General features: G+C 40.6%; 2 protein-coding genes across 3 annotated transcripts in view; one reads left to right on the top strand and one right to left on the bottom strand.

The window, feature by feature from the left end:
- Nucleotides 1-2,617: 2,617 nt before the first annotated feature.
- LOC306804410 (uncharacterized protein) lies at nt 2,618-5,533 on the bottom strand. Its single transcript, XM_079310951.1, has 4 exons — nt 5,177-5,533; nt 4,896-5,099; nt 3,959-4,267; nt 2,618-2,918 (listed from the first exon to the last, which is right to left on the bottom strand). Exons 1-3 carry the CDS (start codon nt 5,370-5,372, stop codon nt 4,149-4,151), a joined length of 519 nt encoding a protein of 172 aa, XP_079167077.1. The 5' UTR covers nt 5,373-5,533; the 3' UTR covers nt 2,618-2,918; nt 3,959-4,148.
- Nucleotides 5,363-25,117, top strand: part of TLK1 (tousled like kinase 1) — a 66,727-nt gene continuing 46,972 nt past the window's right edge. Inside the window, exon 1 of one of the 2 annotated variants that reach the window (XM_079310949.1) lies at nt 5,363-5,535. Coding sequence is in view for 1 of the 2 variants with exons in the window: in XM_079310948.1 (XP_079167074.1) it covers nt 6,109-6,256 (148 nt within the window). In the remaining variant the exon portion in view is untranslated. Of the gene's footprint in view, nt 5,536-5,735; nt 6,257-25,117 lie in introns of those variants that run through there. The other variant, XM_079310948.1, reaches the window with a different exon arrangement.

Genomic DNA, 25,117 nt, shown 5'->3' on the forward strand with positions numbered 1-25,117 from the left:
ACAGATGGAGAGAAAGAAAGTGAATGTAGCATCCATCCAGATTTTTTTTTTGTTATTATTTCTTCACCAGGGAACATTAAAAACCAAAGTATTTTTTATTAAAATGACATAAATAGGAAGATTGTAAAACTGTCCTTGATTCTGACTGAAAGGTAGCTAATAATCAAAGTAGCTAGAGCTAGGAGCATTTCTATGGCAAAAACAGCAACCCAAATTCAGTTTAATTTTTGTTTGGTTTGATGGGAAGTTGTTTGCAGGCTTCTTGGAGATTTGGAACAAAAATCAGGATAGTAGAGGTGGATCACTGGATCTGACTAATGGTGATGATATTAAAGGTATAATGCAGTTTATGACAATTACATAAATGATGAAAATAGATCTGTGTTTACACAGTGTTTGTGTCTAGTTCCTAAGTGTAGGCTTAATGTGATAACACTGTTTTCATTTTAGCTTCTCTGCATCTTGATAAGCTGGTAGGGAATATATTTTTGCTAGTATATTATTTATGCATGTTTTGTTACCTTGCAACTCAGAATTGCCAGCAAGTGCCATATTGAAAAAATTGTAAAGCATGTAGTGCACTATATGGCTTAAGGATACAGCTCTAATTCAGTGAGCCTCAAAATTGATTTAATCAAGTTCAAAATAACTCTTTCCTATAAAAGTGTTATTGCACTAAACCAGTTTCAGAAAACTTTAAACTTTAAAATTAATGTTAGTACAATTGCAACATTCCTATTTGCTCATAAATAGAAATGCTTTGTGAGAAACAGGTGCAGAAGCTGTTCCAATCTGAGATGGTGTTCTATCACAGCAATGCTCTTGCTGTCACAGCCACGTGACATTTTACCTTGTAGTTGTGCCAAAACTGCATTCTAAATCTTCTGACCTACAGAACACAGACTGGAAGATTCTAGTCATTATCCCAGCCCAGACTGGCCAGGAGCATGTTGGTCTGAACCAGGGAGAGTCCATACATGTGCTCAGCTGTGTTAGGAGAAGGAAGGACAGTGTGTTTGAGCTACAAACTTCCAGCCTTCACCAAGACAGAAGACAGTAATTTTTTTTTCTGTTATGTTTTTGCAGCATATTACATTACATCTAACCTAGAAATGTCATAAATATATCATTTTGATTATAAAACAATTTTGGCGTTTTCTACACAAGCTGCTATACCAGTGTGTCTATTTAGTTGCAAGAATATTTTTCTACTATGCTAGTTAAATCAGATTGGCTGCTGGTGTTGGCATACTTATAGGATGTGTGTAGGTCTTTCTATGTATGGGGTAGGTGAGTATGTGTATACATATTTTTATGTATAAAATTCATAAATATTGGCAAATATACAGTGAGGCATACTGTAATAGCTTATGCTTTAAGAAAATACTGCTATGAGTCTATTATCCAGTGCTAGGCTGACAAGGAACTAACAAAGAATTTGAAACCTGTTTCACTGGCATCACAAATAATTGAGGGGATAAATCAAAGGATACTAAGTTTTGGTTGCTCTACTGTCTTGTGCCAAGTCCAATGGCACAATGGAAGAAAGAGATGGAAGAAAGCTACATGTAAAATAGATGCCAAAAGCAGAAATAGAGACCCTAATGATCTCTGACTCCTGTTATTTCCCTGATTTGTAGCTGACAGAGACTGATTTAAGTTTGGAGGCATATAGTTGAGAGCATATAGTTTACTACTTTGCAAGGATATTGTAATTTCTTGTAACTCTTGACCTTCATTCCTAAAAGAACCTGTCTCCTAAATCAAGTTCCATTTCTACCTCTACTTCTTCCAATCATCTTGTGAATTGGAGGACTTCCTTCTAATAACTGACATAATTTTAAAATGGTCTTACTTGAAACCTGTATGTAAACATACCTTATTCATATAATCAGTTATCTGTTGTGGTCAGTTGCTACACCTTGGTATTGCAGTATCTGCTGCTTGCATGAAACCTAAGCCAGCTAATAGCAAATTGACTTTGGTGGGAAAAAGAGAAGTGAGATATATGCAGTTATTAAGAACATGTATTATTTCATGTTATTAGATACAAATCTTTCATGAGGACACCAAAAAATAATTGGTGCCTATGAACAATGGAGGTGAAGGTCTCACAACAGGGAAGAAACTGCTGTATCTCTGTAACTTGTCCCACAGTGACAGCATATTCTTCCTTAAGAACATGTGGGATAAACTCTGGATTTTGTGTGTAATGTTATTTCTCTTTGTTTATCTAAAGGATGTATGTGGAAATTTTATAATTGACATTTCACCTGAGTGTACAGTAATCTTTATAGATGCAATGTAGATGTCTCCAAAAACTCACTCCTGCTGTAATCTTCCTTATTGTCATTATTCAGACCATTAATTCTTTCCTTTAAGCAGCTTCCTTTACTATCTGGGAGTTAACTTCTCTTATTTTCTAGATATTGTGAACTTACTGTGATAAAAGTTTCTTGCATAGGTAATTCCAGTTACAAAATTGAAAGCTCTTACAATTTTAATGCTTTTCAGAATTTTGTTGCTTACCTTTTTTTTTTAATCTTTGGAATAAGGAAAATTCCTTATGCTTTTCTGTTCTTCAGTTGTCCTCAATTGGAGAGTAACTTCTGCCATAAATGTTTCTAACTTTCATTTGACACATTCTTATGAGAAAAACAGCACACAGGTTTTTCACTCTTCTCTGTTCTGATATGAGTTTTGAGATCATCTTCCTTAGGAATTAGCAAAACTAAATGAGTTTTCTGGAGCTTCACCTGGAATCAAGTTTTCCCATGTAGTTAGGTGTGTGGCACCGTATTCATTGTTATCTCACTGAAAGTTGATTTCTCTGTATCTACTACCTCAAGTTATGCCTGATGTTGATGGTATGCAGTGTTCACATAAACCTTGATAGCAGGCTATTCTGTTCCAAAAAACTAGAAGGCAAAGAGAAAAATTTACTATTTATGATGTTTTAAAAATGTAATTAGTAATACTTGGTACTATTTGAGGTGGATCATTGAGGTGGCAGGTGATGCTGACTGACTGCTCATCACATTGAGAGAAAGGCCATCTCTCTGGCCACTGGATCATAAAGTTTTATTGCAAAATAAAATTATGGCATTCAAGGAAAAGCATTATGTACATTTACGATACTATTTGATAAGGGAAGTCTTGAAATTTGAAATTTCTGAAAGGTATTAAGGAAAATGTTCTCTCCTGCCATGACACTGTTAAATTTGTAACACTGAAGCAATGTGGCTTTACAAATAAAGGGTATATTAAAATCAGTGTCAGCTCTAACTCAGTAAAAAAGTATGTTTTCTGTAAACTAAAGTTACAGAACTGTAGTTCTATAAACTATAGTTCTGTAAACTATATTCGCCTAAAGAGGGGAATATACCTGTTCCATGTATTCTTGAAGTTTATATGTTGTCTCATCTAGAGATGATCTATATAATTCATACTCTTCTTTCAATCTCTACATCAACAGCTCATGAAACCAAGAGATACAGCTCTGCTATGTTACAAAATGCAGACTCAACCCATATTTTGCAGCAGGTACTGTGCTCTGCTGGGAAGTCCTGCAGTATATGCCTACTCACTTCTGGTCCCTTGATGAGGTGTTGTCTGACACATTATGAGATGGCAAAGATCAGATTTTTTTTTTCATAGTGTTAATGTTTTAAAACATAAAAGACACTTCAGCATTTTTAGAATATTTAAACTGCATGTCTGATAGAGGAAATAATGAATGGGATCTTCTTCATGAAGTGCTGTTCCCCTAATCAAAGTAAGTAAAGCTTTATTTAAACAAGAACTCTCAGTTGTATCAGTGGATGATGTGTAGTCAACAGTTTGTAAGCAGAACTGAAAGGAAGAATGCTTGCTTATGTATGGTTTTGTAACAATAGCAGGAGTTTGTATTAAGTGGATGCAAAGGGCTATAAAAAAAGAGACAATTTCTTTCACTTACTGCTTTTTACTTGGCAGATCTTAAGAGCAGCATGCTGCAGCAGGGTATATTCACCAGGAAATTAGGTGCACATTCACTTATGCTATCATATGGACTGTGGGATTATGAATATGTTTCAGTTTTAACCTTGCAAGAATATTCTATACCAGCTACTAAATATTAATATTGCAGTCAGAGTGAAATAGCAGTTTTACTTCATTCCCAAGAACTGGAAATTTCCTGATGTAATTTGCTTAGGTAAAGTCTGAGAAATCTTTAGGATCAAGTCCTTAAAAGCAGGTCCTTGTTGAATTATCAGGTCACTTCTCTCTGAAAAAAAAATAAAAAATAAAATAAAAAGTATAGCTGTTACTATATATATGTCCTGGAACAGACTTGTTTAGCAAGTAAACATACTAATTTTTAGTTTAAGTTAATACCAAATTTCAAGGAAACTTCCAGCTATGCTGTATACTTGTGGGAGGTGAAGATCTTAGATAATTTGACAGATGTCACTTGAAAAAGAAGAGACAGATTTAGTAATATGTGTGCAGTAATATGTTGCAGAGAGCTGCAATCCAACATTAGTAATCTATTCCTGTCATTCTCAAATAGAGGGGAAAGTAGGTTAGTAGATGGCCAGGATGTCTCCACACAGCAACCACAAAACAAGCGCCATGTCTGAATGAATATATTCTTCATATACACAATATGCAATACATCTGCAACCTGTGATTTTTTTTGTAAGTAATAAAAGTCATTATTATCCCTGTTATATATATTATATATATGCAAATATATTTACGAGTTGCATTGGTAAATTAAAAGTCTTTGTTCCAGAAGTGACTTCCCATGTATCTCACATTCTCAGTCATGACTATGTTAATTTTAAGGAAGGAAAAACTGAAAAATTCGGCTAAGTTTGCACTTAAGTCTCTAAGCTCAAGGCAGAGAGGACCGTTCTGAAACGTGCCAGGTCGGCGTTGGTGCCCAGCCGGGAGCCCCAGTCTGGTGGTTGGAGCGTGTGAGGTGGTGGGCCTGGTACATGGCTCCTGCCCGACTTCCACTTCATCCGATGGCAGCTCCTCAGCGAAGCGGCTGGCGGCCAAAGCCTTCTCCCTCGGGACATCAGCTTCCCCCGAGTCTCTGCTCCCACAGCGTCCTGTCCGGGAAAAGAAGAACGCTGAGAAGCGGCAGGCGCCCGAGAGCCCCCGGAGATGCCGCCTGCAGAACGTTCACCTGGACGGCGCTGCAAGAGCCCGCTCAGTCCCGCCGCTGCCGCCCGCACTCCCACCGCAGCGGGCTGGGCTCGCCCCGCGCGGCCGCACGCCGGGGAGGTGCCGGGCGGCGCGGCTCCGGCCCGGCCGCGGCAGCCGCGTGTACCGGCTCCGGCTCCGCCGCTCCCGCCCCCGCCGCCCCGCCCCGACACCACCATGGCCGTGGCGGCGGGGCGCGGGGGCAGGCGCGGCGGTCGGCGCGGGGGCACGGGCGGACCGTGCCGCCGAGGAAACCGAGACGGAGGGGAACGCCGCGGCCTCAGGGGAGCTAGCTCCGGCTGGGCCGGGGCGGCCAACGGAGGGCCGCCCGCGGCGCGGAAGGTGCGCGCTCGGGCGAGGAAGGGGGGGTATCGCCGCGGCGCGGGCGTGCACGGGCAGAAGGGTCAGCCGGCCGCGGGGCAGGAGCCCTGAGGCGGGAGCAGCCGGCGCGCTCGGGCCGCGCGGCGCGGTGGGGCTGGGGGCAGGTGCGTGCGCGGCTGGCGCCGCTCCCGCCGGCCGCCCCTGGGCGGCTCCGGCTCGGCGGGGCTCGGCTGGGCGCCGGCGGAGCGCGGCGCTCGCTCGGCTCGCGATCGTGTTTGCGCATGACCCCTCCCCGCCTGCGCCCTCCCCTCCCCTCCCCGGCGGCAGCGGCGGCGGCGGCGGGGAAGGTTGGCCTCAGACACAGGCGGCTGCTCGGCGGCGGCGACGCAGTGCAGAGGTGCGGGCAGGTTGCGCTGGCCCCGCGCCCCGTCTCTCCCGCGCCCCGCCTGCCTCCGGAGCTCGCTCCCAGCCGGCGGCCTCCCCGCGCCGGTGTCGGGCCGGCCCCCCGGCCATGAGCGCGGCGCTGGGTGTCCCCCCGCCGCGCCGCCTTCCCCGCCGCCCCCGGCGGCTGCCGGGCTCCAGGAAAGTAGCTTGATGAGTGTCCAAAGTAGCAGTGGAAGTTTGGAGGGGCCGCCATCTTGGTCCCGGCTCTCCACGTCCCCACCGAGCCTGCAGGGCTGCTCCGCGGCGGCGGCGGCCTCCCAGCTGCACGGCGCGCCGCCCGGCAAGCCGCCCAAGGAAGGTAACCAGCGCGCCGCGGGGCTGCGCGGGGGGCCTGGCCCTCGGTGGGGGGGGGCCCGGCCGCCGCCGCTGCCGGAGGCCGGTCCCGGGCCGCCGGGAAGCGGCGGCGGGAGAGGTCGGTGCCCCCGGCGGCGGCGCGGGGTCAGCGCTGGGCCCGGTGGCGGTGAGCGGAGCCTCGGGCGCTGGGCGAGCGGGGCCCTGCCGCCCCCGCCCGCTCGTCAGCGCGGCGGCGCCTCGTTGTTCCTCCCCGCGCCGGGCCGCGGACGGGGACCCGCCGTGCTCCCTCCGTCCCCGGGCCGTCCGCCTGCCGCAGCCGCTCGGTCTCTTCGGGCGGCCGCTCGCCGCGTCCTCCCCGAAACAGGCTCCCCTCCGCCAGCGGCTAAGTAGAAGTGCCGCGCCGGAGGATGCGGCCGCTGTTGCTGGAGGGAGTTGGGCACTTTTTAGCATCATGGAGGTGGGAAGGAGAGGGGCCGACACCGGAGGTTCGTCCCCATGGGGAAAGCGCCCTCGGGGGCGGCCGGGTTTGCGGCCAGAAGTGACAGGGCGCCTTGCGGCCGCCACGGAATGACTGCAACTTTCTCCTGTCCTCCATCACGCCTTCGATGATAATATTTTTCTCCTCCCTCCCCTGCTCCTCCCCTCTTGTGTTACACCAACAGCGACAGCAGGGTGTTGTGGGTGTTTGCAGGGAATATCTCTGTATGAAGGTTATGAGCAAACAAGTCCCTTCGCTGTTCCCTTTCGGGTATTGTCTGCTTTTCCTCCTTGTGTTGTGTTGCCACAAGATGTAGCAGTTTTACAGCTAGTGAGCTGCTCGGCGCTTTTAGCTAAAATAACTACTTGCTGAACGCCAGTTAGTGGCGGAGGAGAACTTTTATGCACAGATACTTGCATACCGAGCAGTTGTATAATTTTAATTGATTTGCCCCAGTTTAATGAATACCATATAACATTTCTTGTAGCATCTGGAAAACGTCATCGCCAAGCAGGAAACTTGCTAACTTAAAATAGAAATAGTTGCGAAGATAGGGAGTCTTTGTTTTTTAGGTCTTCCTGCAGTTGCTTGCTTGCTTTTTGCGTTTTCTTGGTTTTGTTGGGTTTTTTTTTGGTTGATAAGAAATGTAGGGACTTGGTAAACAGGGATTCGACATAGTGAAAACGTATAATGCAGTCTGGTTTCTCCATTTTCCACACCAGTAGTTGTCAGACTTGTATCACTCTGTGTCACTTTTGCACACGCTCCTGCAGGTAGATTGACGTGAAATGCTCTAGAAAATACCTGGGAAGGAATTATGGTATATGTTAAAGATGCTGAGTAAAGTGGCAGGCATTTTGTGCTCATCTTCTCTGGGAAGCCAGAGCTGTCAGAAAAACGACTACCAGCAGCCAAATTCGTAGTTTTAAGTTTATTGAGAGTAGGTTTCTTCACTGTTGCAACTCTTGTTATTAATATGCATACAGGTAATATGTATATGTAAAATATTTTTGGATGTATTTCAAATACCTGCCATACAGGCTTGAAATTATTGCTGGGTAAATTTTGTATCTGTCTATTTTAACAAAAAATGGTGGTCCTTGAGTACCTCTATTGAGACAAGAAAGATACCTTTTGTGAAACCCATTTTTAATACGATGATTATGTTATTTATGTTTTTCTTTTTTGCAACTCATGCTGTTGGATTTTTCTGGGTACTGTAATTTGCATCCACTAATACAGATTATGGGGTTAAAAGTAACCAAAACCTTAGTGTTTGCTTGGTACTGTTATGTGTTGTATTTGCGTGGTGGTCCTGGGTTGCATTTAAATTCTATGTCCTCACTAGGTAGCTCTCTTTGAAAATGAGCATTAGCTGCCATGCTTGGGTTTATGTTTTGCAGTCATGCTTGTGGGATATTATTAATGCATCTCATTTTATGTATATATGTTTTACAAAGAAGTATCACTAGGCCTTGAAATACACATTAGTATGTTCATAGACGTCGGCTTATATGTGTGAAAAATTGATGCTAGATCAAACTAATATGTATGGAATATTTGCAGTGCAGTGTGTTTATGGGAGCCTGTGCCATCATCAATTCTAAACTTGTGACACCTTGTGATGTTAATGGAGCTTGTGAGTTTTGGAGCAGTGCACAAGGCTGCCGGCCCATACTGGATCACAGCTGCATCGCTGCTGGTGCCAGTTTCGAGTGGGTAATATTTACCAATACAGCACATTTGGCACTTGTGCAGAGTTTCTTTCCCAGCCTGGCCTGCTTGTTTGTGAATTAAAATCCCTTTGGTTAGCTCCTGTGAGAGTTATGTCCCTGTTGCCTTTGGAGGGGCAGACTTTTGCAGACTGTACCATGTGTTCTGTGGTTGATCTCACCTCACCTATGAAGGTCTGGTATCATCTCACATGTCTCACGTGGGCATTTGAAGATTCTGGTTTATTAAGAGCAGAAACCCTCAGCACCTTGATTTAGGAAGTTCTAAAAATATTTTTGGACTCTCTAATAGGAAAAAACCAAAAAAGAAAAGCTCTAGCACATATAACAATTGCACAAACGCGTTTTGAAAGAATGGCAGTACCTTGTTTTCTACTAGGAAAATATGTGTGAATTTGGAAGAAATAATATTTAAAGATATTTTAATTTTTTAAGTGTGCTGCAACATTTTCCATTGGATATTATCTTCTATATCTTGATCTAGAGTGGCCTCATGGCTTAACTGTATTGATTTGAAATTATTTTTTGAGGTTTAGAAATGAAAAGTCTGGGATGGACTTGAATGTAGTTGCGTCTGTACACTTTTACCGTATATTAACAACTATCTCTTGTTTGCATTTTAGTGTAGCTCGTGAATGTCTGTTGTTCTGTCAGTTGTTTTATATACCCATAACTTTGGTGTGGTATGTGTGGTCACTTAAGAGCCCTGCAGTAGATGTTATCAGGAATTCAGGAGGACTGTTACACGGTGTTATTTTACATACTGTATGTGTGGTTGTGTCACTAAATCTTGTGCCATAGCTCACACAATTGCAGTCCACAATTTCCTGTTTGAAGTTTCTTGACTTTTATCTACTTCATGTGTGTAACTAAAAATATTAAAGAGCATACCTGCAAAGTGCTGTTTTGTAAATGGAGAATGTTCAGGCCAGTGCTGACAAGGTAGAGTCAGAAGAAATTTCATGGGTTGCCTTGGGTTGGAAAGGACTGTACAGATACCTGGTTCCAACACCATGCCACGGTCAAGGACACCTCCCAGTGGACCAGGTTGCTCAAAGCCCCATTCTGGCTTGACCTTGAACGCTTCCAGGGATGCAGCAGGCACAACTCCACAACTACAGGAGGGCCAACCTGCTGCAGAGTCTCACCATACCCAAAGTAAATAATTTATTTCTAATATATGATCTAAATCTACGCTATATCACTTTAAAGCTGTTATCCCTTGTCCTGTCCCTACATGCTCTTGTAAAAAGTTCCTGTCCAACTTTCTTATAGGCCCCCTTCAGGTACTGGCAGGTGCTGTATGGTCTCCCTGGAGCCTTTTCTTCCCCAGGCTGAGCATCGCCAGCTCTCTTGGCCTGTCTTCATATCAGAGATGTTCCAGCCCTCTCATCATCTTCATGGCCTTTGTCTTGGTTCTTCCAGCAGGTCCATGTCCTTCATTGCTCTCCAGGTGGGGTCTCAGCAGAGTGCAGTAGAGGGGCAGAATCCCCTCCCTTCACATTCTAGATGTGCTGCTTTTGGTCCAGCCCAGGACAGGGTTGGCTCACTGGGCAATGCTGCAGTGTCTGATAACTAAGCATAATGCTTTGTAAGTTACTTTTTCCGTGTGCTGTTGGCTTTCAATACTCTGCTGAAAGCAAAATAGAATGCTAGATAGAACTTTGAATGAACAAAACAAGAATGCAAATTTCACTTTTCAAATTTGAGCCCAAATTAATATATGATGGCAAAATGGTAAATAAATTTATGGCATGTATTTGACAGTCTTTGAAGAAGTTATGTTGTATGGGTAGGGAATTTTTGGTAGCTTTTTTCTAAAATTCGATAAATGTGTATTGTTTGTATTTATTGTTACCTAAAATATTATGGTAGTTGTGTATCTGAGCACGAAGGTACAGTTTATTTCCTCCTTAAGTTTCCAGTCTAGAAAGTGCTTCTAGATTGTATGTATGCTACATACAATGTATTAGTCCATGAGCATAAAAGCAACCTGAATCTCATTAAAGCTTCCAGAGTTGTTTTCTGTTGTTTGTATGTAGTGTAAAACTTCAGCTACTTTATTTGCTTTGACAGCAAGTTCTTAGTTTGTTGGCTTTTATTATTCAACTGTAGGTCAAAAAATTTATGTATTTGGCCAGTTTTTATGGGAACAGAGAACAGAAACACTTTCTGCATTTGAAAATGATGGCATATTTTTACTCAGAATGAGCACAGCAATTACAAAAGGTTATTTAGGCTGGCTGTAGCATGAGCAGGTGTTGCCTGAGATTAATGTTATGCCAGTAAAATACAGGAATTCTAGTTTGTGGTGCTATTGCTGGTTTTGTTGAAGATGTGATTCTTGTAGTAAGCTGATTCTTATGCCAGATTCTTTGGAGATCTTGTAGCATGTCCAAATGAGAAACAGGAAAGGAAAGATTTTTTTAGTACAGATCCTTGTTTGAATCTGGTTTTCTAAAAGGCAAGTGCTGTAGCAAATAGAGTAAATTAGTCCTTGGCCAACTGTTTTGTTTTAATTCTGTTTTATTCTGCCTGGAATGGAATTTCCCATTAACCTATTCCATTTTAAATGAAGAGGGAATCAGTATAGGGACAGGATGTTTTTATGTATTATCTCTATTCAAATAAAAAACTTGTTATTCCTCTCATTCTTTTTTTTTCCTCTATGTCTTTTTCTTGTTTGCTTTTTCTTTCAGCAAGTAATTTTTTTAATCCACTGAACTGAAGCTAACTTGCTTGTTAGTATTAACTGTAGTCTGAAGTTAGTATTGACATTTCTTTGGGTTTTCTTGGAGCCTGATAATCCTAAATGATTGCAAAATACTGTTGTGACTGCTAGGAAATACTACCATATATATATCATGACCAATGTTAGTTCTGTAGAATTTTGCTACCTTAAGAATTGAGATTATGGAAATTCGACAGGCTTAAATAATCCTTTGTGCTTTTTGTGTTCTTGGTATAAGGTCGTGTTTTGGAGCTGTACTTGCTCCCAATCCGTTTATCCTAAACTAAATTTTTTGCTTCCATGCTGAGCTTTTTTATGCAAGAAAAGATATTGAAGTTAGTAAATTGTTTTATGCAGTAGAGTAGTTCCTGAACTGTAGCTAAAATGCATAAAAGCAAACAAGTGGGAGGAAGAAAAGCTTTATGAACTTCTTTCTGTTTGGCTTGGTGTGTTTCAGCTATAAGAGGAAAAGGGAAATTTGGGTTGCCAAATTCTGGGTGAATGTGAAGGTGGATAGAGGAAGAAGAGTGGTCAGGTTTTCTGTTGAGAATGCCAGTACTTCAGTTGTGGTCGTTGGAGAGCAGTTAAACAGAAGCTGGCCACCATAATATAACCCAGTTTTTCAGGTGTTGCAAGTGGAAAACTTCTAATAGTTGCTGAAAATAACAAGGAACAAGTACTGCACTTTATGTTCAGTACTTAAGGACAAAGTAGGGAAGCATTAGTAAGCATCAAAAGGTATTTTGGATCCTACATTTCTCATCATCTTGATTCCATCCTTATTGACATGCTTTGTTTGGGATAGGAAGTAAGGGTCTGCTTCCTTCCCAGGCACTTTCTCTCTGGAGATCTTACTCCTTTCTTTCATTCCTAAGCAGAGCGATGGGATATACCAGCAGAAGTCTTGGCACCTAGGCTTTCCCTGAGGAGGATGTGTTAGGTGGCAAAAATGTGACTGCTTGTAAGCTTTAATCTGCCTCAAATTTACTTCTGGTAGAAGGGAGCAGAAGGTCTTAAATGAAGTTGGACATGCTGAAGATGTTGGGGAAAGACTGGGACTGTGCGACCCTTTGGGATGGGTGCATGCTGGAGGGATTGACTGAAATCAGAGTGACTATATTATTAATTTTAATCATGACTTAAATCAGTGAGCAGGAAACCCTGATTAAATAATTGTTTTTAATTTTATTTTGCATTTGTGCTTAATTATTTTTCCTCAAGGAAAGTTGATTCTAATTGGTCTAATTTGATCATACCTCTTGCTAGGCAGGAGGGGACACATCTATATGCGTTTATTTAAGGAGTTACGCAGCTTAGATTCTTAATGTTTAAGAAACATAATTCCCCATGCTTTAGACAGCTTTTAGCTAACTTTGTTAGTTAAATAAAATGAATTCTAATTGTGCTACATACAGAAAAAGAAACAAATATATCCAAGTGCGCTTTGCATTTAGACCAGATAAAGGAGGATTGTCTAGTTGTGAAATGAGTCAGTTACTTCCAGTCACCATGCCTTGTGAAATTTGGAGTTAATAGATCAAATCCAGACACCAGTCCTTTGTCTTCATCATTGGGAAGGGAAAGCCAGGCTTTCCTGCTTTCCAAGTTGTTGGTTGCTCTTCAGCAGTTCTGAGTAAACCAACTGCCGAAGTGGTTGAACAAACAAAAATGGCTGAAGCAGTTGCTGGTGAAAGCTAATCAAGTGTTTCAAAACTGCAGTTCAGGCAGTTCACCCACAGCTTCCAGTGATGTGATGATCTGTTTGCCAAGTTTATAATGTTTGAATGTATCTTTCTCTTTTATGAATTTAATAGATCATAAACTTTATACGTCACCATAGATTCTATTGCTCTAAGCTTCAATTAAACATTTGGTGCTGAAGCGTGTTTTTAAAATACACAAATAAGAAAAATTGCCTGCCTTGTGTTCAATAGCTTTATCTGGAAAGGCTCTGAAGCTGAGAACTGTCCTCCAAGGATTTAGAGGGAGAGCTAGTGATTACTGTGTGACTACACAACTGTGTCAGGAATCTGGTCACTTCAGAGTGGGAGAGTTAATTTACTGGAGCTTTTATGTGAAACTGGACGTCATGGAGAAGGTTGGTATTCCCTAGGACCGCCTCTGCTTGCTGAGAGATGGCAGCAGGAACATTAAGCAATGTATCTTGCCTCATCATATCTGCAGTTTTAAGTAGGTGGAAACTTAAGGTTGCAGTGCTTTCTTTATGACATCCTTATGAACAAAGCACTCTGAGCTTCGTATTTTAAGAGATGAAGATGTTGGTAAGAAACTCCAGAGTGCCTTTTACAGGAAATGAAGCCTGACCATAGTTGTTTCAGGAGTTGAGGAGTATTAGGAGTATCCATTTCTATGGATTTCTAATAGATCTATACCTATAAGAGAAAAATAATAATTTTTTTTTGAGGAATAAAGGAAATCCTGATGCTTTTAGAAAAATCTGTTGTATGGTATCACACCCACCCATCCTATTAGTATTTAATTTTGTAACTACCTTGAACTGAAAGCATGTAGATACTTCAAGCACTATGTTTTATATATATATTAACTTTTGGTGGATTGCCTTTTTTTTTTTTTTTTTTTTTTTTTTTTTGTAGTTAAACAAACTTCTGAACTATATGCTGAAGGGCAGGAAATTGGAAAGTAATCTTAAAAATAAATATGTGAGTTTTATAAGTCCCATGAGTCTGAAACAGTATAATGTAGATCTTGGTCTTCCCACTGTGACACTGTGATGCTCTTAGGATCATGTAGATTGAACAGCAGAGATGTTTCCCATTTCTCTTCTCTGCTATGGAGCTCTTCGAAATCTTGGTTCTGTGGAGACAAACTCAGATGATGCTACAAGTAGGATTTGTAATACTTCTTTTTTTTTCTCTCCTGTGGCTTAGACTGATCCAGCCTGTACACTGCATAGCTGTGTTTGGTAAATATTGGGGTTTTTCTAGTTAATGATAGGTTCTCATAGATTCCACAGTTTTGTCCTAAATTTTACAATGGTACTTTGGCCAATTTTAGTGTGTGTCCTAATACCCTCTTGCTAACTACTTTGCCTTTCAAAAATGTTATAACCTTTGTTATTTCTTAGATTATTCTTAGTAAAAGTGATGAGAAAAGTAGTGTCCTTTAAGTTGATATTTTCATTATAAAGCAATTGAAAATAAAATCTACACATTAATACTAATCACTTTGACATCTGTAGAATTCAAGAGTGGTGATGGTCTAGGGAGTGTGTTAAGTTTTTTTTTTAAATAAGTTTTTCATTTTAACTATGATAGCAATGATTATAAAGAGTAGCTTATAGGTATTACTATTATTTTCTTTGTTTTTTGCAGGGTTTTTTCAGCAATTCAGTTATTTCTTGAGCTGGTGGCTGTTTGATTATGATTGCTGTGTCTTTGATGCATCTTTTAGAAGCTTCTTAACTATTAAATTAATTAGTTTTAGTAGTTTTAGTCACAGTAGTAAGGTTTGGTAAGAGGCTGTCTTGTAAGCTCTCCACAACTTTAACTTTGAATAAAGTGGAGTAGTTCTTCTTCTAGTACTTGTGTTCTTAGTCTTATGAAGAGTCATTATGAGGAATGAAATTTTAATATTTTAAAGTTACAAGTAGGATTCAAATAGAAATAATTCCTGAAGATGCAGGTTTAAAATTTTTAAGTGAGATTTAAAAAGCACTTGTGCATGTTATAGCCTCAGTATGTGGTTGCTTTTTTGAAGTTCATTGCTTATTTAATTTACTTATACAATCAAATTGCGTATTGCCTCTTTGTAATTAAATTATATTATTAAATGCTTGTGATACAAATTATGCTTAAAAGGAGTTACACCAGTATTCAAACCAAAAAGCAAATATCATGTTGGTCTTTGTATTCTGCATCCATACAAAATTTTTTTCAGTTGATATATGCTACATGTATGTCCAGAACATGAAAGTGGTTACTATTAAGGAAGCAGCAGTTTTATATATCTTGAATGTACATGTTTTTATATATACACAAACCATTGTCTTAGTGAACTGTTTTATCATTAGGAATACTAGTATTGTTGTTAGGACCCTGCATTTCATAAAGCAGTCTGAAAAGCAAGCTAAACTTACACAAAGGTTTCAGCTGCTTTTTAGTTAAAATGTTCTAAATTCCTGTTGTGTATTATTACATACCTCTTAAAAACTTGCTTCATTTTTTCAAAAATACAATTTTGTTAAATCTGATGATGATTGCAGGTACAGGTACAAAGTTTGGCAGCTGGGTTAATCATGCTGGTTTTGCCATGTCATGAGTTTTAGTTTTTTGTATTGTTTTGGTATTTAAACAGAAGAACAGAAACGTGTAAAGTTCACACCAGCCTGATTGTGTATTGGATGATACATTAATACTGTGTTTCTTGTATTTTCTCCTATTTGCTATACTTGCAACATATATCATAATTTGGGTACAGAATAGTGAAACTATGACAATGAAATAACCTCTAGTAAATTACCCTAATAGTGACAGGGTTTGGTTTTTCCCCCCCTGTGTTGTGTGATTGCTAGTTGACCTGATTTGTTCTCTTGGCTAAATCACAACGTGCTGTTCTCTGAGCCTTTCACTTGTTTTTTTTCTTCCAGAGAAGTGCAAACAACAGGCACCAGTCTCTGCCAGCGTCTGACACCACCTTCCTGCTGTTTCCCTTAAATCTTTCTCTTCAAGTTTGTTTGAACAAAAAAAAAAAAAAAAAAAAAAAAGGGGGAGGGGGGAATTTTTACTGCTATTTTTACAAAATTTTTTTTGTTGTGTTGTTCTTGTGGCTTTGAAATCCCATCTTTCTAAGGGAAGCAAGCAATGAGGCAGCAATACTAGTGACTGTCAGAAGTTGCAGGATTTGGGAGTGTGCCACCATCCCTGCTGTTCCTGGGTGGGATGTGTTCTCTCTCCTACACCAGCAGGTCACTCAGCCTGCCTTCTCCCACTGCCTGTTTCCCTTCCTGACTGGTACTGGGCTGCAAGGGTGACCTCTAGTACCATCCTGCTTCTCTAAGCAGTGTCCTCCTGCTCAGTTTCCATTTGTGCATGCTGTTGATACTGCTGGTGGGAGGGCAGTCTTTCAATGCAGGGAGTGGGTCAGTGCAGTAGGAGCAGGAACCTTCTGGATGTTTGAGCTCCCATGCTCAGCTGGAGGTGCACTCAGTGACACGGTGGTGCAAGGATGTACCCAGGAGCCTCCTGTGTCCCACAGCACATCAGGAGCTCTCCTGCTGTAGTGCTGGCAGCAAGGCTGAGGGCTTTATGCACTTAGGATTTCGCAGTCACAGGCACCTGTGTCTCTAAAGACTGGAGAGGAATCCTTGTGTATCTGAAGCGTCAAAGTTTTCACTGACCACCAGTTACCACTTGAGAAAAACTGAAATCCAGTTTTAAGGTTGTTGTGGGTAATAGCTCAAATGAGAGATTTTTGGGAAATAACAGGTGTTGTTAGTGTTTTTTTAGTCTTTAATGAAAATGCTCATGTGATTTTTAGGTTTAAGTTAAGACAAGTTGTTGCGAGTGCTTTTTGTTGCATCCATTGAGTCATGGAATTTATTTGGCTTGTGTATCAATGATCCAAAGATAGTGAGTGGAAGAGCTAATTTCTGAAAAATAAACCATTTTTAGTGGAGTTTTCTCATTTGGTAAAATAATCTCGTTAGCATGTAGCACTCACAGAACAGTATTTTGTTGTGTGAAAGCAGTGAATCAGTTTCAGGTAACTACCACGGCTATCTATTAGGGATGGAAAGGGTTGCATTAGAGACTAGACTGATTTCGTTTTAACAGTTAGACCCAAACCTGCCTGGTGCACTCAGTTATTTGTGTTGCTATTTGCTACCTATTTAGGAGTTTTCTGGTGGTTAGACTTTATCACATGCTCGTGTTTACTGTGGCAATGCAGGAGCTGGAAGAGACGAAGCTGCCAGCTCTGGGGGCATGTGGTGTGTGCTGGCCCTGCCAGCAATGGAAGCTCCTGGTGGGCTCAGGCAGGCCGAGGAGGGCGGCTTCCAGCTCAGCCTTTGTTCTTCAGGGAGCTGCTGTTGGTGGAACTTTCTCCTTACTGACATGTTTTTATTCAATTGCTTTGAATAGTGCTTAAGGTTTTGTCACTGAGACAGCTCACTAAAGCAGCAGTCTGGGATGGGGAGTGTGGTGGATAGCACTGTGCACCTGGAGACTTGTCAGGACCTTGGCTGTGCCTGACTCTAAGGCATTGGTCTCACTTGGACTGTCTGTGTTTTCTTAGTGATGGAGGTAAGCCTGGTCGGGTTCCTCTCTTAAGGCCATCATATGTATGGTGATAATGTATTCAGTTTTAAAGCATTTCCCATGTGGTTAGCTGGTGCTTAGTTACCCCAAAGTGGAGCAGTTGTGATAAATGTGCACCAGCTAAAAGACATCCCAATTTGTCAGATGTTGGTAAGGTGTGCTGCTGCCTCCCAGTAGTGTGGTCTGTTCTGTCTCTGTGAAGTTGGCTTGAGGAAGCAGGCTTCACAAAACCCATCCAAGAGATTTCATGGTACTCCCCTGCCTCTGGTGTGAGCTATTTTAAAAAGAAATCCTGCTTTATCTGCTGTCAGATGGGAAGGAGAGATTGGATCACTTTTTTTTGCTAAAATTATGCCTACAGTGGTCCACAGAAGGCAGTGCAACATCCTTATCCATTAAGAATAAAAGGGCAGTAGTACTGTGAGTGTTCAGTTGCTTCTACATGGTGAATGATGTTAATTACAGGTGAGTATTTTTACTGGTGTCTTGAAGTATGTTTTGAACATATACCTGAAAATATTTTGTTTTTCAATTTGTGATATCAAACATTTATAACCCTTCTATTTCCTAATTTCTAGTTGCCTCTAGGGCTTTAACTGCATTTACATTTTGAAGTTTTATTCGTGTGATTGCAGACTGTGTTCCACGAGGTTCGCTTAGCCAGCAAGATGGGCAGTTCTTAGGAAGGGACTGTGTTGAAAGGAATGAAAATCCCTTGTGTTTTTTTCTTCTAAAACTTGAATGAAAGTGATAGTATAGCAGAAAAGAAAGCTGGTTTAAAATTAGGCAATGAGCTTTGGATAGGAGAAATGGCTGTAATGCAAATTTCTTTAACGATAATGCTGAGCAAAACTAAAACTGAATTTTTGACAGATGATTACATAGGAAGTTTCTTTGTGTGTGAACTGAGTGGGTTTTAAATTTTTAAAATTGTTCAGTACTCAAAGTTGCAACTGAATTTAATGTATACTGTTGGTATCAACAGACTTTGTAGCTGTGCTGTTAGGAGTAAAAAGCTTGAAATAGTCCCCTCCCCCAGCCTTAAACTTTAATTTTTACTGATTCATGTGTCATTTCATTTAAGTCTTTTTTTTTTTTTTTTTTTTTTTTTTTTGTCTGTAGAAGGGGGACAAGGCTGGAAGTCCCAGAAAAATGTAGGTGTAGTCATTAACATGTCACCTCTGTGTGTGTATAATTTGTCTAGCCATGTTCTGAGAGACCCTCCCTACAAGGGACATTGAGGAAATGAGTTTCTTCCTGTGTTTAGTGAAACTTGGATTGTTTAAGATGTAAATTTAAAAACCAAAAAACCAACCTGAAGGAACAGTAGCTAGTTGCTGGCTTCTCTGAGCACCACCTAGACAGGGTGCCTCCAAGAGAAAACTGTGGGCCATCTCACAGGTAGCTGCTTAGCACAGGGAACAGAATCCCTGCTGCACAAAGTGTGTGGTGGTTTGGGATGAATCTTGTGATTCTGCAGTCTAAATATCTTAGTATGCATTATTTTTGTTTCAGTTTTCTGTGGTTTCTGTGCTGTGTGAACCATACAGGTATTTTGAAAAAGGAGGACATCGATGGTGTTACTGGAGGTTAATACCTTTTTCTTAAAATGCTGTAGTACAAAAACCAAAATATTTCATGTGTCTTGTAATTACAATGAGTGGTGAATTTACTGTCCTAGTTTAATCTCAGAGGTGTCATGAGCTTTTTTTCATATTCGATGTTAAAATTGTATGGAGGCTGATATTCTAGTTAATCCCAATGTAATAAGTGAAATCGATGAATATATTTGGAAACACTTAGGATTTGTTTTGTTTTTTTTTTTTTTTTAGTTTCTTATAACATGCTCCTCACCATGTAACAGCAAAAACAATATAGATTAAGAGCCATGTACTGTAGTCAGCAGTTTGTCCTGTGTGCTCCAGGGAACAGAGCACTTGCCTTGTGGGTCAGTGGGCTGTGTCTGTACTTGGGAGATTTTGAAGATCATGAGGGTAGAAATGGCAGTAGGAGCTACAGAGGTAAGGAGATTTGGAATTTCAGGGAATTAACAACTGAAATGCATTTCTCTTGACACAAATGCAGCTTTCAGATACTAAATGACTGGTGTTGTAACTCAGAAAAATAAATTTATTAAATTGATGAAGGGTTTTGGCCTGCCTCTCTACCTTATGGGTAACTTCAAAAAAATGTATTTGGGGAAAATGAGCAGCATCTTCTTCCTTCATAGTTTACTTTTCCTGGGGAGGATGAGAACCAAAAGCCCTATGGGAAGAGACATTGCTTGCTCTGTTCCTGCTCGATAGGTTACCTCTGCTTTTAACTTCCTTTCCACTCCTTCAGACAGCAGAAGCTACTGTTTATTTTTGATATGTGAAAAAGGCCTGTGCCATTTTAAATTCTTGCAGAACAGCCATTTCGTGCACTTGAGTGTTTAGAGCTCTCGGTTTGCTGCCTTCTGACTGAATACTGCAAATAAAATTTGCTGTCCTTTCTGGTATTTCTCTAGGTAGATGTTTCTTCTTCAGGAGTGCTCCTGGCTTTTAGTCCTTTTCAGCATAGAAATAAATGGAGGGATGGAATGTAGTGAGCCTTTTGTTCAGAGTGGGATGCATTTGAGACTATCACAAAACTGGTGTTATCTTGTGACCTGTTAGTCTGCATCGCCAACAAGTGACCCATGAACTTGCAGTGTGCTTCTCCCTGCTTGCTGCCTCTTCCCCAGGGGGACAGGGAGCGTCTGGTTTTGCAGCAAATGAAGCTGAAATGGGCAAATTCTGCTGCTCTCTTTCTGTTTGGATACCTTTTACAGAGTTGCCTGGAAGCAAGAGTAATTGCTGCACATTTCTACATAGATGAAGAGGGAGATGTAGAGATAGACAGGCAGCACGTCACCTGCGTATGTGCAGCCCAGGCTGTTAGTTTTTATCTCTCTTGACATAATGTTGTGTTCAAGGCAGATGTTTGCTGCATAGACAGGCAGTCTTTTAGCGTTCTACCGCACATGTCTTGCATAACTTTGGCCAAGACAATAGGTACTTTCTGTAAAATATAAATAGGTTTTCTTACCTTATAGAGGACTTGTAAGCATAAACTTGTGTGAATTGTATATCTGTTTATTTCAGTGGGAGTAGTAGAGTGTAATACATCAACATTGATACTGTGATACTGCTCTGTACGACACTAGCAAGGACTTGTGTCTTGGACTTTTGATTGACAAAGGCAACCCAAAGGGGTGCCTTCATATATTCTTTTAACTTTTCTTTAACTTTGTCACATACAGTCAAAAAGCAATGTATTTAGTGGCATTTTTTCTTAAGCAGAACACTGATCTTAACTCTAAAGAAAGAAAAGTTATGCTTTTGACCTTAAAACTGTGTAGTAAATCTTCCCTTTCCAGGAAAAAGCTGCTGTATGGAACATAGATAGGATTGTTAAGGGCTTTTTGGGAGATTTTAAAGATGTTAGGATCACATTTATGCATGCACAGACTATAGTGGTCAGAGATGACGAGAAACGTGAGGTGGATGTGTTAGCTGGCTGTCCAGCTGCTGCCAAAATGGACAGTTGTTTGGAACAAAACTTTATTAAAAGCACTTTAAAAGAGAGCTTTGTATCTCTAATTATTCTGTCACTGTAGCAGATGTTCAAATCAGATGCTGTCGTTAAAAATGAGTTTTACTGAACATGCATTTGTTTTTCAGTATCTATATATTTGTTCTACATGGAGTAAGTGCTTAGAGCAGTACTTCAGACTGTGAGAGTTAACTAGTCAATAAACCTGGTGTCTGGTATCACTTTCTTCAGCAGTGAAGAGTGCAAAATGGTCAGTGAGGAGTGCCTCAACAAACCTGTTTCTTTCTGTTTCTTTGAAGCATTCGGGTTCTGACAGCTTGCTATTAAGGGGTGGAAGTTGGCATTTTTGAAAAAACACCAAAATCCTTCTGCCAACTCAGAACTTGCTCTTGGTAGTTCAGAATAATATAGAGAACAGTTGGAAGTGAGGAGTCCAGACCTTTTTAAAAAGCAAGTAAATGAGGTACTTGGGATGATACAGCAACAAATTTCAAATAAATAGACACCATTCCTTGTAATGAACACGTTCAGGGTATTGCCTGTGTAGTTTGTATATGTTCAGAGTGTTGACCCTTCAGGCTTGTTCTGCATGTAGTATTGTAGTCAACAACTTGAAATACCTGGTTTTAGCAAATTCCTTATTATTTAAACTCCTAATTGTAGGAGTAAGCCTTATAAATTAGGGCATTTTCAGAAGGGTTATTATTGACTGTTGCTACTTTCCCATGGTGTATTTTTTATAGTGGCTTTTCTATTTTATTGATATGGGAGGGCTTTCATGATGGGAAAAGACACTGCATACTGGGATTTTCATATAGGAAGTACACTCTAATCTTTTCTAACTCAATACTGTTTATAAGAGCCTAGAAGGGATTAGTGGACATGCAAAGTGATTTTGGATGTGAGAGATTATTCTTCCAAGTGGACTGTTCTGCAGTGGGGCACAGCATGTGTTTCTGTTGTGGTGCTGATGAACTTCTCTATTGAATTCAGTAAAGGTGTGTAAAGGAAAGGAGAAAATACAGTGATACCACTCTTCAGAATGTAGCCTCCTAAGTGCCATTGAGGGGTGGCAATTCCAGATAAACAGCTTTCGATCTAGTAGTAATACAGAATTATAGAATCATCAAAGTTGGAAGAGACCTTCAGGATCATCCAGTCCTACCATTAGCCTAGCACTATCATTGAAACCATTATATATCACTCAGATCCAGACACCTGTTAAACATGTCCAGGGCTGGTGAATCTACCACCTCCCTAGGCAAGTTATTCCAGTGCCTGACCACCCTAAAAGTGAAAAAAATGAATTCTAATATTTAATCTGAATTTCCTGTCTCAGCTTAAGACCATTTTTTGGTCCTTCTCCCTTAAGGCCCATAGAAGAGACTGGTCCCCACCTTACTACAGCCTTCCTTGAGGGAGCTGTAGAGAGCAGTGAGGCCCCTCCTGAGCCTTCTCAAGACTAAACAGCTCACTCAGCCATTCCCCAAAACACAGGTTTTCCAGACCTTTCACAGCCTTGCTGCCCTTCACTTGACATGCTCCAGCACCTTAATGTCCCTTTTAAAGCAAGGGGCCCAGAACTGAACATACTATTCAAGGTGTGACTTCACCAATGCTGAGTACAAGGAGAAATACACTGCTTGTTCTTTCAATTGTTGTTTGTCCCTTCATTCCCTTCATTCATCACATTAAGCATTATTCAACAGACTCAGGAAGGACCTTGTCGTGGTTCTGTTGCTCATAGCAGTATTTGCTATGCTAACGCTTCCTGTACATGATGCACATGGAGTTGTATTGAAAGTCTGGGAAATGGATAGATAGATACCAGGTTGAATGTTCTGTTCTGTATCTTATCTTCTCTTTATTAATTATTTCATACTTGCCAACTCCTATCACTTATCCTCACACTGCAAAAATAATGGCATAATAATTTCTGGAGCAAGATGAGAAAAGTTTAATTAGTGAAGAATTCCTACAAGAAAAGCTGTCAGAAAGAAAAATCTGACTAAAAACAGACCTATTATATGGTTTTACATGCCAAATAAAACTAAATATTGATTCATTTTCTGAATAATAAATAAAATTGAAATGAGACAGCATGCCATTGTTTCAATGAGTATTGTGGAAAAAGTGGCTTTCAGACCATCAGCATTGTTAATTTAGTCTTCAGTCTTGGAAGCTGTCGTAGGCATACAGGTTTTACCATTTTTTATGCTTGGATGTCATTTTTTAAGGTGCTCAGTCAGTTGTGACTTTTTTTTTTTTCCTTTTTAGGTCTTTCTCTTAAATTACTGTTTGTTTTTCTTGAGTACTTCACTGCACCTCAACAGATTGTATTTACACCTATGCAGTTTTTATCTGTGGAATCAAAGGAGAGTTTAATTTCTTGTATGTAGTACTTAGGGAAAATACTGTCATCAGAAGTTTCTGAGAATTCTTTATTGATTCAGGAGGCCCAAGCATTACTTTTGAGCCAGGTGTGTCTTTTAGGCAATTCAGTCATATTTCCAGGGAATAGGATTGGTAGGGTGGCCGAGCGTTGTCTGTGCCAAGGTTGCGTAACTGGTTTAGCCCCAGCTTCCCAGAGCAGACCCAGGGATCCATTGTTCTCTCTGTTGTATGAATCACTTGCTCCCTGAGCTCTGAATGAGCCATTCTGAGCTACCATCCTTGTGGCATAAACCCACTCACAGGAGTATATGTTGTTGGTCTGTGGCCAAATTGAAGCGTTGGTAGGCAACTTGTAAATTCATCCTGCCTCTGCTGCCTACAGCCATCTGATGAGACACATAATCCTCAAGAGATCCCTAGAATTCAGCACCTAGCTGAAGGCAGGGAGAATTAAACATTCTTAAATTGTTATCCACAAATGTCTCCTGGCTGCTCTGGAGTTGGCCCAAGTGCTTTATTCATAAGTCTTTTTTCAAGGTGTTGGCAGGGGTTCCCTGAGGAACATATTTCTCGATAATTTTCTTCTCTTTTCCAGGTTGTTGGCCACAAAATTGAAATCCAAAAACTGGCAGCACAGGCATGAAGTCTAAAGATCATTACGATTTTTTTTTAACGCTAAAGGATTGATTTCTGTTGTAGAATGATTTGCAGAAAATTACTTATCTATCCAGCAGCCAAAGTTTTCTTTATTTTAGATCAAATTTCTGGACTGTTGAACTGTTGGGAAAAGTGAAATAAACAATGTTGAAGGGCTACAGTCATTTTAAAAAGATTTCCAAATGTAAATAGAGTGCTGCATCTTGGGGAGAGGAGGGACATGGAATATTTTCCTATTCTTTGGGCACCAGAAAAGTTAATTTTGATTAACCCAGCAATCTATCCAAAATGCACTTCCTTGTCAACTTTTTAATCCATGAGAAAGGTTAGAAGTTACTGTGTTTGAGGGTTTTTTTTGTCCACATCAGAAAAACCTTTAATTCTCTTAGTATTTTAGTAAGTTTCCATCCAGCAATTATGAAACTATGAAATTATTAAAACAATTATGAAATAATCAGCATATATAAATTTATAATGTTTGTCCAAAACTGCTATCTTTTTATGTTTGTAGGAAAGATTTTTTTTCTTATACTTTTAGATTTTCCACAGTTGTGCTTTTTAAAGCCAAAATTTGGCAGTTAGATTATTTCCCTCTCACAGGTTTAATGTAGACCAAAGCCTGATCTGTCTGCTAATTATCTGTCTTTTACCCCTCAGTCCCTTTTAAATTAATAAGAGAAGCCTGTTAAGTTCACCTAGGCACCCTGGCAGTTTTGGGGGGGTGTGTGCTGTGTTATGTGCTTCAGTGTTCTCAGGTGCTGGGAAATAATGCATTTTCACTCTTGATTAATTAAATGGATTCTGTTTTTTCTTTACCCTGGGCTTAGATATGTCTCTCTGTCATTAGGATTTTTTTACCTTTTATGATTTTTTCAAAAGGCTAGTTTCACTTGAACATCAGGATATATTTTATATCCTTATATCTTTTCTTGTTTCATCTACTGCCACTGTTAACTTCAGCTACAGCTAAGGTTTTCAACTTGAATGTAGTGCGCTGAAC

The sequence above is a fragment of the Erithacus rubecula genome (genome assembly GCF_903797595.1).
Source record: "Erithacus rubecula genome assembly, chromosome: 8".
In the NCBI taxonomy this organism is placed as follows: Eukaryota; Metazoa; Chordata; class Aves; order Passeriformes; family Muscicapidae; genus Erithacus; species Erithacus rubecula.